This window comes from Salvelinus namaycush, chromosome 8, assembly GCF_016432855.1.
Source record: "Salvelinus namaycush isolate Seneca chromosome 8, SaNama_1.0, whole genome shotgun sequence".
Taxonomy (NCBI): domain Eukaryota; kingdom Metazoa; phylum Chordata; class Actinopteri; order Salmoniformes; family Salmonidae; genus Salvelinus; species Salvelinus namaycush.
The window spans coordinates 46,205,119-46,223,253 of NC_052314.1; the positions used below are offsets into that span (position 1 = coordinate 46,205,119).

An 18,135-nucleotide genomic window follows, 5' to 3' on the forward strand; every position below is an offset into this window, starting at 1 on the left:
CGTGAGGGAACGCACACTCTGAAGTGCGCGTGTGCAGTAACTCAATTCGCCCTTGCACTCCTAAACAACGCTATTTAAAAAAAACTTTGGCAAAGGGTAAAGTCAACAAAATGCAGTTTTGTTTTGGAAACAGAAAACTGTATGGCGACCAAATGTTTCATCAATGACAAAATGTGCAGAATTTCGGCCAAAATCCATCTCGCTCCACCTTCTCCTACTGGGCTTCCTTATTACCATATTTGGTAGTGAGAGGAAACGCCAACTGGATGCTTCACATTAATACATCTGGTGAAATATCTGACTCATTGTTCTGTGTTCATACTGTACTGTCTGACTATCATGACCTATTTTCCGGCAACAGACAAACAATACTTTGTCAAACCAACTGCTGCCATGTGAGATTTTTCTTCCCTCCAACTAATAGCAAAGTTGCACATGTGAAGATTGTGAATGCTGTTATTTATAGTGCTGCTATATAAACATGAACATGGCTTAACATTCCTACACCACAGCCCATATAGGATCAATTTCATAGACATCACCACTTCCTTGTTGCTGGAACTATTCACATAAGGCTGACGGGAGAATTCGAGTGCAACTGAGCCGGCATCTGTAGTGCTGCCATTGAACCCTTGAGCAAAGCATTGAACCCCTTCAAACAATTACCCACAGTACAATTAATCTAGCTATACACAGATCTCTCTCTCTCTCTCATTGGGAACTCGATAAACACTTTGTTCCATTTAAACAGTTTTATTAACATTTCAAAATCTTCATAAATAATTAGTGAAAAAACAACCAAACCAAAAAATAGTTATCCATGTCCTCATATTAGTTTGGTCCTTTAATGTGAAAATGGTCCCCAGATAAAATGAAAATGATTTGTCCAGTCAGTTCTTCAGAAAGAAACTAAGGAATAATAATAAAAGCCATTTAGCAGACACACAAATTAAAGAAAATTGGGAGGAAGGAGGTAAACTGATACTCAAGCACGTACAGGACGAACGCGTCACTACATTTACATAGCGCATTTACAAGGGGTTGACTACTGGACTCAAGGACGACTGTACAGGAAAAGTGATAAGAGGACGCTTTTCGCTTCCCGCCCAATCCCAAAGCAACCCCATGCCTTTGTCCCAAATCACACACTATTCCCTATTGAATGCACTACTTTTGACCAGAGCACTATGTAGAGAATATGGTGCCATTTGGGACACAGCCCATAACACCTCAAGATGCCTCCCTCGTAGATCTGACAGGCATGAATAAGCAATATAGGTAGGGGGTAGGTATGTGGCTTTACTATTACCATATTGCTAACACTTATTCAAACCTATTAGATCTACAAAGGACCATCAATTAGTCTCACGAGGAAAGAAGTGGCTAAAGGGAGTTGATTTGGAACCGGGCGTAAAGGCATGCTCTACAATTTGTTCTTTATTTCTTAGTTTATATATGGAATGGATGACGTAGCGTTGACTCAACGTACACGGATGGATGGACAGAAGGACTGTTCTTTTCTTTCTTTCTCTATTTTGTGGAGAGGATGAGAGCCACGATAAGACCGTAGAGCCCTAGGACTTCTGCGAAGATCAGGATGAGGATCATGCCCACGAAGAGCCTGGGCTGCTGAGCTGTGCCCCGAACGCCTGCGTCGCCCACAATGCCGATGGCAAAACCAGCCGCCAGCCCACTCAGCCCCACGCTCAGCCCAGCACCCAGGTGGAGGAAACTCCTACATGAGAGAGAGGTGAGGGATAGAGTGAGATGGAGAGGGTAGAACGAGAGGAGGGATGGAGATGGGTTGGAGAGAGGAAGAAAGAGATGGGGAGGGAGAGGAAGATTTATTTAAAACAATTGCAGTCAAAGCATCCCAAAGAGATTGCAGACCATCAGTTTACAGATGTAGTACATCGCTAACACTTCTGAAAAACAATGGTGAAAAATCCACCAATCCTATCAAGTGGAGCCAATACCATATTACTACCAATCAGATCGCTTCAGACATGCAGTGCCTAGCGGTAGACTTGAGAATGGGTAACTAGCGTCTGCAATTTCTGAGCTCTTACTTGTAGAGGGTGACTTTCTCTGAAATGTTGTTGGCGATGAGCACCGCCACCACCAGCCCGTAGATGGCGATGATACCTGCCATGACCACAGGAATGATGGACTTCATGATGAGCTCCGGCCGCATCACCGACATGGCAGCGATGCCTGTGCCGCTCTTAGCCGTGCCATAGGCCGCCCCCAACGCTGGAGGAGAAGGAGAATTTAGAATTTCAAAAAGACAGAACTCCAAGACCATCCTCTTTTGTCAACAGAACACAATTGTTTCAAGTTAAAAAAAACATGAGAAATTAGATTGTTATAGAGCGTGTGGGTATTAAAACCAATTGAGTTTGACAGTAGTGTCTGCGCTTGTTGATCAAAGCCCATTTTCATCACAGGTAAGCTTCCCTTTCCATGCTTTGTAGCTCTAGGAAAAACATCTTAAATCTTTACATCTATGAAGAGAACTTAATAGATCAACAAATGCATTAGCACAATGGTAATGCCCATCACAATGGTTTCAGGATTTGTGCAAGGTGGAGAAAGAGGTAGCGGAGTTTGTGTGTGTCTAATGGGATAGTTTGTGATTTTGGCAACGAAGTCCTTTATCTACTTCCCCAGAGTCAGATGAACTTGTGGATACCATTTGTATGTCTCTGCGTCCAGTATGAAGTTAGTTAACTTTACTTGACTCCTTGTAAGCCTGCATGCACCTGGCCCGCCACTTCGGTCATCAGTTGAACAGTGTTTCCTCCGACACATTGGTGTGGCTGGCTTCCGGGTTAAGCTGGCGGGTGTTAAGGAGCGCGGTTTGGCAGGTCATATTTTGGAGGACGTATGACTCGACCTTTGTAGCGATGAGACAAGATCGTAATTGGATATCACAAAATTGGGGAGAAAAAGGGGGTACATTTGGGTAGCAAATTTGAGAGAAATAAGCTTTTCGTGCATATGGAACATTTGGGATCTTGTATTTCAGCTCATGAAACATGGGACCAAAACATTGCATGTTGCGTTCATATTTTTGTTCAGTGTAAATAGCCAAGAGACAAGGACAAAGTCTCACTTCAGTCAACTTTTTTTTCAAGTAAATTAGGCCAACTTATGCGTGTGCCACGCTTCTAAAAATGAATCTTTCAACTCAGCTCTTCACATGCAGTGTTGAAGCGCAAGGTGGGATAGGCTATACGTTTTGTAGTTCTTTGACTTTATGCAATTAATTTACCAGCTATGAAACAAAACTGCAGAAATACTTTGAAAATAGCTACTGCAGAATAAATGTTTCCATAAATGTGATCATACTTTACTATTTCTATTCACAAACACAAGTGAAAATGCTCACACTGTGGAGACTGACCACCTGCCAACGTGGCTGGTGAATTTGACCCGCCAATGCCAAAATCTACCCGCATTTGACAGGTGTTAATTCTACTCCCTGAATAAGAGATAATGGGGACATAGCCATGCAGTGCTGAACCCCGAAAGCAGTAGAGCTAGCCTAGCCAAACTGAAGTGAAAAAATGCCAAAGGGCGAGGCCAGTCTGGTATTTAATTAGGCAAGTCAGGTAAGAACAAATACTTATTTACAATGACGGCCTACACTGGCCAAACTCGGACGACGCCCTATGGGACTCCCAATCATGGCCGGTTGTGATACAGTCTGAATTTGAACCAGGTTGTCTGTAATGACGCCTCTAGCACTGAGATGCAGTCTCTTAGACCACTGCGCCACTCGGTTTAACCAGCCTATCACAGTACTTTAATTATCCATGTAGCCTATTCTCACATCTCCACAAATATCAGTGTGGGGCATTCTGGGTTTGGGCGGTTTCCAGGTTGTCATAACGACCTTGTGCCATACTGGGATATTCGGTAATATTGTCACTGAACACAAGGGGCGCTATTTTCAAACCCCACAGATTAAATCAGAAGTACATGAGAATGCTAATACTAACAAGCGCAATGCAGACATTTTATACAGTCTCTGACCTAAACTATTTGCAAGACAGGCAATCCAGCACAACGTTTTACAAGTAACTTAAAGATACTACTCACAGTTTGGTGCAGGCACAAAACAAATATTAGACACCTACATTTGCACACAGGCCAGGTAGCCTATGAGCCTACTTCTATGCATAATTAGGTGCACGTCCTTACTCAACATTGACAGAAGTGCTCCAAACACAAGTTGTCAATTTAGTCATTGTCTTTTAAATGGAATGAAATAAACGAATACTTGTTTCTCACAAGCGTAGCATAGTTTGTGGGCTCTGCAAACAACGTGTCCACTCTGACAATGAGAACAGTAAAAGACTGGAATAATAATTGTATTGAATGCATTAACAGAAATTATTCGGCCTGAATGCCAAGTCTGCAGGAAACCTGGCACCATCCCTACGGTGAAGCATAGTGATGGCAGCATCATTCAGTGGGATGTTTTTCAGCGGCGGGGACTGGGAGACTAGTCAGGATCGAGGGAAAGATGAACGGAGCGAAGTAAATAGAGATCCTTGATGAAAACCTGCTCAGGTTCACAGACTTGGACGAAGGTTCATCTTCCAACAGGACAACGACCCTAAGCACTCAGCCAAGACAACACAGGAGTGGCTTTGGGACAAGTCTCTGAATGTCCTTGAGTAGCCCGGACTTGAACCCGATCAAACATCTCTGGAGAGACCTGAAAATAGCTGTGCTTTGATCCTCCCCATCCAACCTGACAAAGCTTGAGAGGATCTGTAGAGAAGAATGGGAGAAACTCCCCAAATACAGGTGTGCCAAGTGTTAATCGCTGCCCAAGGTGCTTCAAAAAGTAATGAGTAAAGGGTCTGAATACTTATGTAAATGTTTTTTTGCTTTGTCATTATGGGGTATTGGGGGGGGGGCAAACTATTTAATTAATTTTAGAATAAGACTAACATAACAAATGTGGAAAAAGTCAAGGGGTCTGAATACTTTCCAAATGCACTGTATATTTGCCTTTGCTCGACTAAAAAAAATCTTGGTCGACTATTTGCGGTCAACCCTAATTCTGGTTGATGGGCACCTCTTTTACATTTCTTGAGAACAGAAATATTTAAAGATTGGGATGCCATAAAATTTGATTTGACATATGTCCACTCCTACACCTTTCTGTAATCTGTCACATCTAAATACATTATAATCATTTACTTCAATGTCTATCAGATACAGAACCATTTAACCATGTTTCTGAGAGAACCAGAGTGTCAGGACACGAGTCCTGTACCCAAAATGTCAATTGTCACCTTTTGAAATCATACTTTGCACACTTAAGTGCATTATCCCAAGGCCCATATGTGATTTAAAGTCAGAGGGGGTATTTTAAGCTCATTCCCATAAGAGCTAACAGGCATAAGGTCATCTGCAGATATTTTTTGAGTGAGCAGAGACTCTGCAGAGGTCCCTTGCCGACCAGCTGAGAGCAGAGTAGACTGCACATTTGACAGACCTCCCTCAAGTTGCTGGCTGTAGTGGCTGGGGTGGGAACTGGGAGAGCAGTGTTGGCAGAGCACAGTCCACCCTGATGAAGCTCCCGCCAAGGGAGTGGAGCTGCTGCAGGGGATCGGTGGCTGCCAATTCTCCATTCTGGGTATTCACAGGAGGCGGTGTGGATCCTGTTGCAGGGTTGGGACTGCAATGGGGGGGAGGAGTGTCCCAGGCCTGTCCTGGGGATGGGAGTAGGGAAGGTAACTAAAACTAGCCTGGGAGGGAGGTTGTGGGGAGAATTGAGGAGGGCAGTGTGGCTGGCGAAGCTCCAAACTTTCAGCATATGAGGGCTGATGATCTGAATGATACATGGTGTGGACTGCATCATGTGGTGCACTACCCTCAACAGTGTTTTTCTAGACCCTAGGGTAGTGGTCGTAGCTGTGTAGAGCTGGGCTGTGATGTGCCAGGTCTGGTAGAGCTTTGCTGATAGAGCTTTGCCTGGTCTGGTAGCATGGGAGGGAGGTTGTAGGGAGAATTGAAGAGGGTAGTGTGACCGGCGACGCTCCAAACTCTGCATAGGGCCTCTCTGACTGCGTACGGCTTGGGCATAGCTCAGTGTATCTGCATGCAGTTCTTGGGAAAGAAGTGGTGTGGGGGGGCAGTGTTGCTGACTGTTCGCCAGTCTGTGTGGCGCCACCGAATGCAGGTCTAAAGGTGCGCCTGATTTGCCTCAGGGAGTTTGTGGCTGCTATGTTGCTCCTGTGAGGTGGACTGACCACCTAGAGCAACATCCTTTAACGTCCTAAAATTATGAAAGGAAGCCCAGTGGCGGGCAGAGGGAGAAGATGGATGTTGGACGACTTCCTGCTAATTTTCTCATTGATGAAACATTTGATCTCAATACAGCTTTCTGTTCGTCACACTATAATATGTTATGAACAGTGGACTTACGTTTTGTAGAGGTTAACCCTTTGCCAGTTTTAAAAAATGGTGTTGTTTAGGAGTGCAAGGGTGAATTGAGTTGTTTCACATCTTCACTTCAGAGTATGCATTCCCTAACAGAAATATGCAAATACATGCTAGAATGTGCCAAAAGGATCTCCCTAACTCATGCTTGGCTCTGCCCACCTCCTTGCTTGTTCTACCCACTGATTAATTTTCTCCCATTGGAAACAACAGGATGTGGTCTTATCTTGGGTTAGTTATAGAAATCTTTTGCTCATGAAGGCTCTGAGGCTAAGCTATCCACATTCAGCTGTCTTCGAAACCGCTTGCGAAAGTCATCTTTATCTTCACCGTGCGCACACAGTTCAGGCGAGGTATGCGTGGGTGGAAAGTCCCTGGCTGTCTAAACTTGTGAGTCATATGACTGCGGGTGAATGACTGGTTCTGGAGAGTGGAGTCAAAGCCAGTATGAAAAAGGTGCTTTCAAGACAACTGGGAACTCAGAAATGAACATGGTAAAAACATTATCTCGGAAAGTCGGAGCTCTAGAAAAACGCCTTGGAATTCCGAGTTGGATGACCGTTCCAAAATTATTTTTAAGAGTTCACAGTTGTCTTGAATGCTTGGAAGTCGGAGATTTCAGAGTTCCCAGTTGTTTTGAACGCGACAGGCCTTTTTTTCGGTTAATGCTACAATATTTAAATCACTGACCTTGACAAATAAAGCGTTGTAGTTTACATTTACATTATCCAGAGTAACTTACACTAGTGAGTAGATACATTTTCATACTTTTTCGTACTGGCCACCCGTGGGAAGCGAACCTACAACCCTGGCATTGCAAGCGCCATGCTCTACCAACGGAGAGGAAATGAATGACACAGATCTGATCAAATGAAGAGGGTACCCTAACTCGAATGACTTTAGCACCATCTAGGCTATTGATTGAATATGGCTAGTCAGGTGTTGCATTAGAAGATGGCTTGTCAGTCACTCAGTCTTACTGTGTCAATACCATTGAAACTATTTATACATTTGAATATTTGTAGCTACTTAAGTAAATACCGCAGTCAACTTTTGCAAAACGTTAGGAGATGAAGAACATTGCGTTCTTCATTTCATCCGTCACATAATTTTTCATTGTGAAGCTTACATGTAGTCACATGGTGGTTGTTTACAAGCACACAACGACGAGAGACCGGAGCCTTGTGAGTCACTCACTGTTGTGCAGCACGCGGCAGGTGATTGAGTTACAGTATGGAATTCACAACTAAATGTTTGCCAGCTAGATATCTTATATCAAATGAACTGTCTAAAATGTGCTAAATGCTCTGCCGTTGTGCATTTGGTTTGCAAATTTAGTAGCTAGTTAGACATAACAACAGAGAATCCCCTCCTGGATCAAGAGCCTTGGGTATCTGATAGTATTTCTGATTGACTTAACGCACCACCACTAATGAGCTGTGGAGCTTCTCAAAGTAATGTTTTCACCACCTCAAACAGTCTGTTTAACATCCATTGAGAATGACAATAGTTCAATGGATTTGAAAAATCTTTCATGCTCTCTTCCTTTTGATAACCCCTCAGTGTAATAGGGAAACAATGAACATTGTCTAAAATCATGTGAAAGGCAATATCCACAATGCAACTCGTTCAGCATATGTCGGGAGACACAGTTTGTGTTACAATTGTTTGTCTATCCTGAAATAACTTAAGCTAATTTCCATGAAAATGGCCTAAAATCAATTGTTAGGCAACACCCACAATTCCACTAGTTTAGTATTTGAAGGGAGACACTGAGTTGCAAATAAACATTCTAAAATCATGTTTTAGTCAATATCAACCATGCAACTACTGCTGCATGCAACAGGAGACACAGTTTGTGTGCTACCTGAAATAACTTAACTTGATTTCCATGAACATGGTCTGAAATCATGCGTTAGGCAATATCCACCATGAAACTAGTTCATATGACGGGAGATCTACCATTCCAGTGTTTTACTTGATATATTGTATTTACTTCGCCACCATGGCCTTTGTTTTTGCCTTTACCTCCCTTATCTCACCTCATTTGCTCACATTGTATATAGACTTATTTTTCTACTGTATTATTGACTGTATGTTTGTTTTACTCTGTGTTGTTGTATGTGTTGTTGTATGTGTCGAACTGCTTTGCTTTATCTTGGCCAGGTCGCAATTGTAAATGAGAACTTGTTCTCAACGTGCCTACCTGGTTAAATAAAGGTGAAATAAAATGTAAAAAAAAGGTACAGTTTGTGTGTTACAATTGGCCAAGCAAGACTCCAACATCGTCAACAAGTTTGCAGGTGACACAACAGTGGTAAGCCTGATCACTGACAACGAGACAGCCTATAGGGAGGAGGTCAGAGACCTGGCCGTGTGGTGCCAGGACAACAACCTCTCCCTCAACGTGATCAAGACAAAGGAGATGATTGTGGACTACAGGAAAAGAAGGACCGAGCACGCCCCCATTCTCATCGACGGGGCTGTACTGGAGCAGGATGAGAGCGTCAAGTTCCATGGTGTCCACATCATCAACAAACTAACATGGTCCAAGCACACCAACACAGTCGTGAAGAGGGCACAACAAAACCTATTCCCCCTCAGGAGACTGAAAAGATTTGGCATTGGTCCTCAGATCCTCAAAAGGTTCTACAGCTGCACCATCGAGAGCATTCTGACTGGTTGCATCACTGCCTGGTATGGCAACTGCTCGGCCTCCGACCGCAAGGCACTTCAAAGTGTAGTACATCACTGGGGCCAAGCTTCCTGCCATTCAGGACCTCTATACCAGGCGGTGTCAGAGGAAGGCCCAAAAAATTGCCAAGGACTCCAGCCACCATAGCCATAGACTGTTCTCTCTGCTACCACACGGCAAGCGGTACTGGAGCACCAAGTCTTGGTCAAAAAAGTAATGCAGCTTCTACCCCCAAGTCAAAAGACTCTTGAACAGTTAATCAAATGGCTACCGGGACTATTTGCATTGCCCCAAACCCACCCCCCAGTTTTACGCTGCTGCTAATCTGTTAATTATCCATGCATATGTAACAGTTTAACTTTAGTCCGTCCCCTCGCCCCGACCCGGGCGCGAACCAGGGACCCTCTGCACACATCAACAGCAGTCACCCACGAAGCATCATTACTCATCGCTCCACAAAAGCCGCGGCCCTTGCAGAGCAAGGGGAACCACTACTTCAAGGTCTCAAAGCGAGTGACGTCACCGATTGAAACGCTATTAGCGCGCACGACCGCTAACTAGCTAGCCATTTCACATCGGTTACACAGTCACTTTACCTCTACCTACATGTTTATATTACCTCAATTACCTCGACAAACCGGTGCCCCCGCACATTGACTCTGTACCAGAACCCCCTATATATAGCCTGACTACTGTTATTTTATTGCTGCTCGCTACTGTCATTTGTTCTATTTCTCCCCCCCCCCCCCTTTTTCTTAAAACTACATTGTTGGTTAAGGGCTTGTAAGAATTTCACTGTAAGGTCTACTACACCTGTTGTATCTGGCGCATGTGACAAATGAAATTTGATTTGACCTTATTTGTGAAACAATCTTCAAAATATTTTGGTGCAATTCAGAAGGGTGATTGAGGACCTTATTACTGATGAATGTGTTTTTTTTATGACCATGTCCTTTCTGCTTGCATTTTGTATTTACATCGATCTGTGTAAGTTATGTAATTCTGGGCTCATCTGTAAAATAAAGGTTAAATAAAATAAATAAAAATAACCATATTTGGTGGTGAATGGAAATGCAACCGGATGCTTCAGATGTATGGTGAAACATCTGGCTCATTGTTCTATCTGTGGTTGAGCAGCCCAGGTGAGAAAGCTGATTAGCAGATAGGTATCTTGTTGCTAGTCGACACGATTACCAACCATCGTTATTTAAAGTATCGAATTGGATGTCTCCAGTTAACACAGAAATACCTACATCAAACTGTATCAATAGAAATTGGCCAGCTTATTACGTCAATGGCAACGTCATCTGTTACGATGGAAATCTCCATTCCGAATACCTACCCCCTCACATGACAGGAATGATAGCCAGTTATCTAACAAGCAACCGCATCCTCTTGGCTTTTTTGACTTGCCCGCTCCATATTCAACACAAAATTCCTTAGTAGTAGACATTTCGGCCGAGAGTAATACGACCCACACACCCCTTGTGATTGAACGAGGCATGAGACATATAACTGAACGAGGGTGTTGTGATAGTTAACGTTACCGCTGAAGACCATAGCCGCAGAGGCTCCCATCACTGCGAAGAAAGGGGAATATTCGGGACTTTCTGACGACATTCTTACGCGTTCAGGGAAAAGCGCACTAACGTTCTTTTTTTTTAAACCGTCAACGTTTCTGTCGATTCTCAACACTCAATTGCAAGGCCCTTTCGTGCAGCACAGGAACGACACCCGAAAAAGCCACCTCTTCCCTGGTGTAGCGGTAGAAAATGGCGAAACGGGAAATGTCACATGATCAGTCCCCTGGCCATGTCCCATTATGTCGATGTAGGGGTGTCCAAAATATCCTGCGTGTCATGTCCATTTCGTTCGCGTGAGAATACAAGTGAGAATAATTTGTTGCCAAGAAAGGTAGAACTTGTTTGTATATAATTTAATCAAATAAATTAGATGATATCCCTAATTTTGTAGTCATAATGGTATGGTCCGCTGAAGGCTGTCTATGGTCGTCTATTCATGCTTGCCTGGTTGTGGGAGGGGATGTGCCGCTACCATAGGTTACTATGGAACGCCGTTTGGGTCTTTGCGTGTCAAAAAAAAATATGAAAGTGATGCAGAAGGTTACAATTGGTGGAATTATGCCATGTTTAGACTAGATAATGTTAAACACGGTTGAACAAATTATTGTCTTTTCTTGATTTTATATAACAACATTTCAACCTCGTTTAGCATGATCTATTCAATTAGCTAGGTGTCATCAACTAAAATAACCCTAATTTATAAAGCAGTTCTTATTTGATTAATGGTGATTGGACCCATCTATGTGAAGCTAGCCACAATAGTGGACTTTACGGTTAGCCTTCAAAATAAAAGTATGTCATTGACACTGATGCAAATTAATACAAATTTAATTATGCCATAATTGAATAGGTCATGCTAAACGAGGTAGAAATGTTGTTATATAAAATCAACAAAAGATAATAATTTGTTCATTTGACAAAAAGCTGTTGAAATCACACTGGATGTATTAGACTTTAGAATTGCATTGGGGGCATACGTATTTCACTGTACAGCCTAACCTATGGATTGTGGATCAATGACATAGGGTATCAGTCTACTCAGTGACACCCAGAGAAACATTAGTGTCATAGCTCTTATTGCAGGACTCTGAAACAACTGTGAATTGAGCCACATTTATTGTCAACCCATGTGTATTGAACACCATTCCAAAGGAAAAACAATACTGCATGGATGTTTTGGAGTCTGATAACTCTAACGAGGACGTTGGGGAAAAACATATTGGATATTGAGTAGACTCATACCCCAATTCATTGATCTCCAATCCTTAGGTAAAGCTGTACAGTGCAATATGAATGTCAATACACACAATAGGCTGACTGGGGAGGTGATTTCACACAGTCACAGTCCCGCGATAAGAGTTACAACACTAATATTTGTGTAAACTCTTCACAGTTGTGTTCTGTGGGTGTCACCGAGTAGACTGGTAACCCATTTCATTGCTTCACATTCCAACCTTGTTTAATATTATCTAGTCTAAATATGGCATAATTCCACCAATTGTAACCTTCTGCATCACTTTCAAATAGGTACTTTTCTTTTGAAGGCAAACTGCAAATTGCACCATTGTGCCTTATCCTTATTGTGGCTACTTCACAACACATAACCCGGTCTGGTCGAGCGTCACTAACGTAAACTCACCCCATTCCGTACAAATGTGCGCAACCGCAACATTCATACGAGGCTACAAAGAAAACTAATGGGACTGTAGCGACTGTGTTGACTTCAAAATCGGGGGTGTGAACTACGTTTCTATTCAAGCGTTGATTGACATGGTAATGGCTCTATAGTATTGGAGAAAAGTTGAAAAAAAGGACCCTCCGTTACATCGTGACGTGTCATGTCGTAACGTACAGCATGCATAAAGCAACTATTTCTGTCTTACAATCTCTCTCCACCAGGTGTAGCACTTCTCTCATCGTTTAAAAACAAGAAATGGACAGTGACGGGGGTAAGGGGGATACCTTAGTCATTTTTTGTGATCATGCATGTGATCATGATTCTCAAAGCCGCTGTTTACTTCTAAGATCACTTTTGCACCGCCCTAAAAACCCGATTCAAATTCGACACAAACCTTCAAATAGGTATGTAATGACACATTATATAAACTCTTTATAGTGTTTTATGAGGTGATAAGTTGGACAGATCGAGTGAAAAAAAGCAATTTTACCACACAACATCTCTCCTTCTCACTATCACGCATTAGTTTCGCTTCCCCACCCGCCATTTTTTTTAAAGACCCGACGGAGCTCATTGCATTGTTGAATTATGCAGAAACGGGCAGCGTGGGAGTCATGTAATTGATTCTGTTGGAAAGGGGAGAAATTGTGCTTTACAATGGTATTGACATTACAGTTGATCTGGAAGTATTACGTTTTTGGGGCGCTAAAATAAGGTCAATTGTACGGACCAAGGCGGTGTACAAAAGTGAGTGTGTTTTCGTTAGCTAGATTAAGCTAGCTGGTTGCTTATAACGTTAGCTTTGGGCAACAGGGTTGAGTAGCTAGCTAGCTATTTATTTTCATGAACTGAAGTTCAATTTCAATAGGCAAACAACAAGTGGCTACGTAGCTAATACTTACTCACAAGAATTCCTAAATCGTTGTTAAGGATAATGAAAATGACTGCGATTTCTACTGGTCATTGTTTTCAGGCTGGTTGTATTGGTGCTAGCTAGCTACCCCAGAAGTTGCGGTTGAACAAAAAATGCCTTATTACCATCGCGGTACTGTAAACACATCGTTCGGGGCCAGTGTGTGCTTGTTTGCAGACTTTTTTTGTACAGCTTTGACAGTGCTACTGATAGTGGTTGCACTTGGCTTACACGTGCAATTCATCACACACAACATTGTAATAGAATTGTGTTATTTGACATGTCAAATTAAAAGCTTATTTAAAACGTCAAGTATGTCACTATTTGACGTGTATCTTTTTAGACACGTAAAGACCCAAACGGTGTTCCATAGGGTACGGTCCAAACACTTAAAAGACACCCTATATCCCTTCAGCCCTCAAATTAAGTGGACACTTCTGATGACGTATCATGACATCTGACGAATATACACTTGCAGGCAAGGCGTGAGGGAGGAAGGAATTATTTTTAAATGGACCAGCCTTGGCAGGAAATTCGTCACTCGTTGATCCGGCCATTGATTGTGTTTTCAGCCACCGGTAGCTTTATATGCGCTACAGTCAATTATGAGTGCATTTCTACGTTTATTAAATATATAATTATTAATATACGCCTACTGTACGATAGCTAGCAAATGAATTAGCTAACTAACGTTAGCCTGCCTAGCTGGAACTTCTGAAGAAGGAAAATGTTTTATTTCTACAATTTCCAAAAGATAACCAAACAAAAACATTTACTTTTTACGAGACGTGTTTGTGCCGTCATGTGCATTAGTAGTACAATTTCTAACTTATTTGCATTCGTTTTAACTAACACTTGTATGTTGACTTCTCCATTGATGTTGTTTTAAAGTTTTCGCTGACTTTTCTTAGCGGATGTACAATTGCCAAAAATTGAATTATGGGGAGTTTCAGGCCCTGGAGTGAACATAATTGTACATTCGCAAAGCCTACTAAAAACGAGGGCTGAGGGGTTTACGTTGCAAACTTCCCTTGCTTGGCTAATAATTTGGACCACCCACTAAGATGGCGATGGGGATTCCCCAAAGGGCATAAGGCGAGGGTAAGTGGACGAGGATGTGTCTTTTAAGTGTTTGGACCGAATAAATAATCTTGCTACATGGAGGAGTTTCTGGAAACATCACATGCACAGTTTGAGCGACTTTAGGAAGTGATGTTGCAGGGTAGCTCAGTGCTGCCCCCTCTTATTGAGTATGTCAAGTTGAAGGCCGACCAAGGTAAGGCAGGCTGCCATTAGCAACTAAATTATAATTTTAAGAATATGTTTTTGTTTCAGTCTCCTCCATCTCCATTAACCGAAAGTAATTGAATGGATTTTTTTCCTATTAATAATGTAAAATCAACATCTGTACAGAAAGACTCATGTGAAGGCCAAATTACAGAGGAGGATCTTCTTGATGCAATTAAAGCCTTTAAATCTGGGAAAACTCCAGGGCTGGATGGCATACCAGTGGAAGTATGCCAAACTTTTTTTGATATACTCAGGAGGACCATTATTAGCATGTTTAAACCACTCCTATATACACGGTAGATTATCGGATATGCAACAAGAAGGTCTGATTTTATTATTACAGAAACAGGATCCAAGTTGTATATATAAAGATCCAGTCCATTAAAAAAATTAGAGGCCTCTTACACTTCAGTGTTGTGACGCAATAATTTGAATTAAAAAGGTATTGTCAGATATTATTCAGACAGGTTTTTTACATGGATGATACATTGGAGATAATATAAGACAAGTACTGGAAAAATAGAATACTATGAAATATCAGGGACACCAGGCGTGGTTTTCATAGCTGATTTTGAAAAGGCTTCTGATAAAGTACGACTGGAGTATATATATAAATGCCTAGAATATTTTGTCTGATAAATCTCTTATAAAATGGGTTAGTTATGTATAGTAAACCTAGGTGTAAAATAGTAAATCATGGCTACAGCTCAGAAAGTTTTAAACAGTCAAGAGGAGTAAAACAAGGTTGTCCACTATCGGCATATCTGTTTATTATCGCCATCGAAATGTTAGCTGTTAAAATTAGATCCAACAATAATATTAAGGGATTACAAATCCATGGCTTAAAAACAAACGTGTCATTGTACGCTGATGATTTATGTTTTCTTTTAAATCCCTCCACAGTCAGAGGATCTAGATACTTTTGCTAACCTCTCTGGATTAAAACAAAATATTGATAAGTGTACTATTTTACATATTGGATCACAAAAAAATTCTACTTTTACATTACCGTGTAGTTTACCAATAAAATGGTCTGACGGGGATATGGACTTACTCGGTATACAAATCCCAAAAGAAAGAAATTATCTCACTCCAATACATTTTTATAGAAAGTTAGCAAAAATAGATAAGATCTTGCTACCATGGAAAGGAAAATACCTGTCTATTTGTGGAAAAATCACCCTGATTAACTCTTTAATCATATCACAGTTTACCTATTTGCTCATGGTTTTGCCTACACCTAGTGACCTGATTTTTAAATTATATGAACAAAAAATATTAGATTTTATTTGGAAAGGCAAGCCAGACAAAATTAAAAGGGCCTATTTATATAACGAATATGAATTTGGAGGCCAGAAATGATTAAATATTAAAGCATTAGACCTCTCACTAAAGGCATCAGTCATACAAAAGTTATACTTAAATCCTAAATGGTTCTCTAGTAAATTGGTAGGAATGTCTCACCCCATGTTCAAGAATGGCCTTTTCCCCTTTATTCAGATTACAACTGCTCACTTTCGGTTGTTTGAAAACAAAATAATCTCCAAAATATAGTTATTTTTTAAACAAGCCTTAGAAAGTTGGTTGCAATTTCAGTTTAATCCACCTGAAAAGACAGAACAAATAACACAACAAATATTGTTGTTAAACTCAAATATACTAATTGATTAAAAAAAAGTATTTTTCTATAAAATGTTTTAAAAAAGGTATAATTCTTGTAAATTATATCATAAATAGGATTGGTGGAGTTATGTCACACATGAAGCTAACACAGACATATGGAAATGTCTGCTCTACCTAAAATTACAACCAACTAATTGCAGCATTACCACAAAAATGGAAGAGGCAAGTAGAAGGAGGAAAAAGTAAGGAACTTGTCTGTAACCATAAATGGTTAAAGAAAATTGTGATAAATAAAAACATATACCAATTTCATTTAAGGACAGCTGTGCCATATAAATTGCAAAATAGTTGGGAAGAGATTTGCGATGTACCGATTCCATGGCACATTGTTTATGAATTGACAAGCAAAACAACGCCGGATTCAAAACATCACATTTTTCAATATAAATTATTATACAAAGTTCTTGCTACCAATAGAATGTTATATATATGGGAGATACAATCTTCCCAGCTCTGCAGATTTTGCTGCGAGGAGGCAGAATCATCAGATAATTTATTTTGATACTGTCCATATGTAGCTCGTTTATTTTCAGCAAACTTAACATGTGTAAATATTTGTATGAACATAACAAGATTCAACAATTGAGACATAAACTGAACAAGTTCCACAGACATATGACTAACAGAAATGGAATAATGCATCCCTGAACAAAGAGGGGTAAAAATCAAAAGTAACAGTCAGTATCTGGTGTGGCCACCAGCTGCATTAAGTACTGCAGTGCATCTCCTCCTCATGGACTGCACCAGATTGGCCAATTCTTGCTGTGAGATGTTACCCCACTCTTCCATCAAGGCACCTGCAAGTTTTTATTGCTATCTAACTGTACTGTTAGTTCTTCAATTTCCTTTGTTAATATGGACTCTTTTGATCTAAATTGCTTTTGTTTTATAGATGAGTACTGAATTGCATGGCCTCTAAAGGCACATTTAAAAGTGTCCCATACAAGAAGGGGATCTGATATACCTATGTTATGTCGGAAAAAGTCAGTTATAAATTATTCTGTCCTAGTTATAAACAAGTTATCATCCAGTAGGCTTTGATTAAATGTCCAATATCCTCGCCCATGTGGAAATTCTGTAAGAGTAATATATATGCCAATTATGTGATGATCCGACCGCATTCTGTCCCCTATCAACACTTTTTTTAAACTTTTGGTGCCAGAGAGAATGACATAAGAAAGTAATCAAGACGACTAGCTTGATTAAGCCTCCGCCGTGTATATCTCAATAGGTCAGTGTATTTAAGCCTCCATATATCCACTAAATATATCCACATATCCACATTCATGATTTCCTTAAGTGCCCGAGGGTGATAGTTTATAGTGTGATTTCCTTTACGGTCCATAGAGGTATTTAAAATCGTATTAAAATCCCCCACCATAATAATAGTCTAGTGTTGCTTGTAGAGTTGATAAATTCTTATATATATTTTCATTATTTTGACCGTATAGGTTAATAAGCCATATCTGTTTATTGTCCAATAACATATTTAAAATAATCCATCTACCTTGATGATCTGTTTGGACACCGATCTACTACTCTGAGACAAGCCCGAGCATAGCCCACAAAGATCTCCTCCACAGCACGAACCCGTGGGGTTCACCAACCCGGACAGGAAGATCACATCAGTGACTCAACCCACTCAAGTGACGCATGGAAGAGCACCAGTAAGCCAGTGACTCAGCCCCCTTAATAGGGTTAGAGGCAGAGAATCGCAGTGGAGCGAGGTGAACCGGCCAGGCAAGTCTGGTTCATCCTTGGGAGCAATTTCCAAACGCCTGAAGGTACCACGTTCATCTGTACAAACAATAGTATGCAAGTATAAACACCA

General features: G+C 41.1%; 1 protein-coding gene across 1 annotated transcript; it reads right to left on the bottom strand.

The window, feature by feature from the left end:
* Nucleotides 1-737: 737 nt before the first annotated feature.
* Nucleotides 738-10,940, bottom strand: LOC120052748 (V-type proton ATPase 16 kDa proteolipid subunit-like). The gene is made up of 3 exons (XM_038999839.1): nt 10,705-10,940; nt 2,070-2,253; nt 738-1,735 (listed from the first exon to the last, which is right to left on the bottom strand). Exons 1-3 carry the CDS (start codon nt 10,775-10,777, stop codon nt 1,531-1,533), a joined length of 462 nt encoding a protein of 153 aa, XP_038855767.1. The 5' UTR covers nt 10,778-10,940; the 3' UTR covers nt 738-1,530.
* Nucleotides 10,941-18,135: the final 7,195 nt, after the last annotated feature.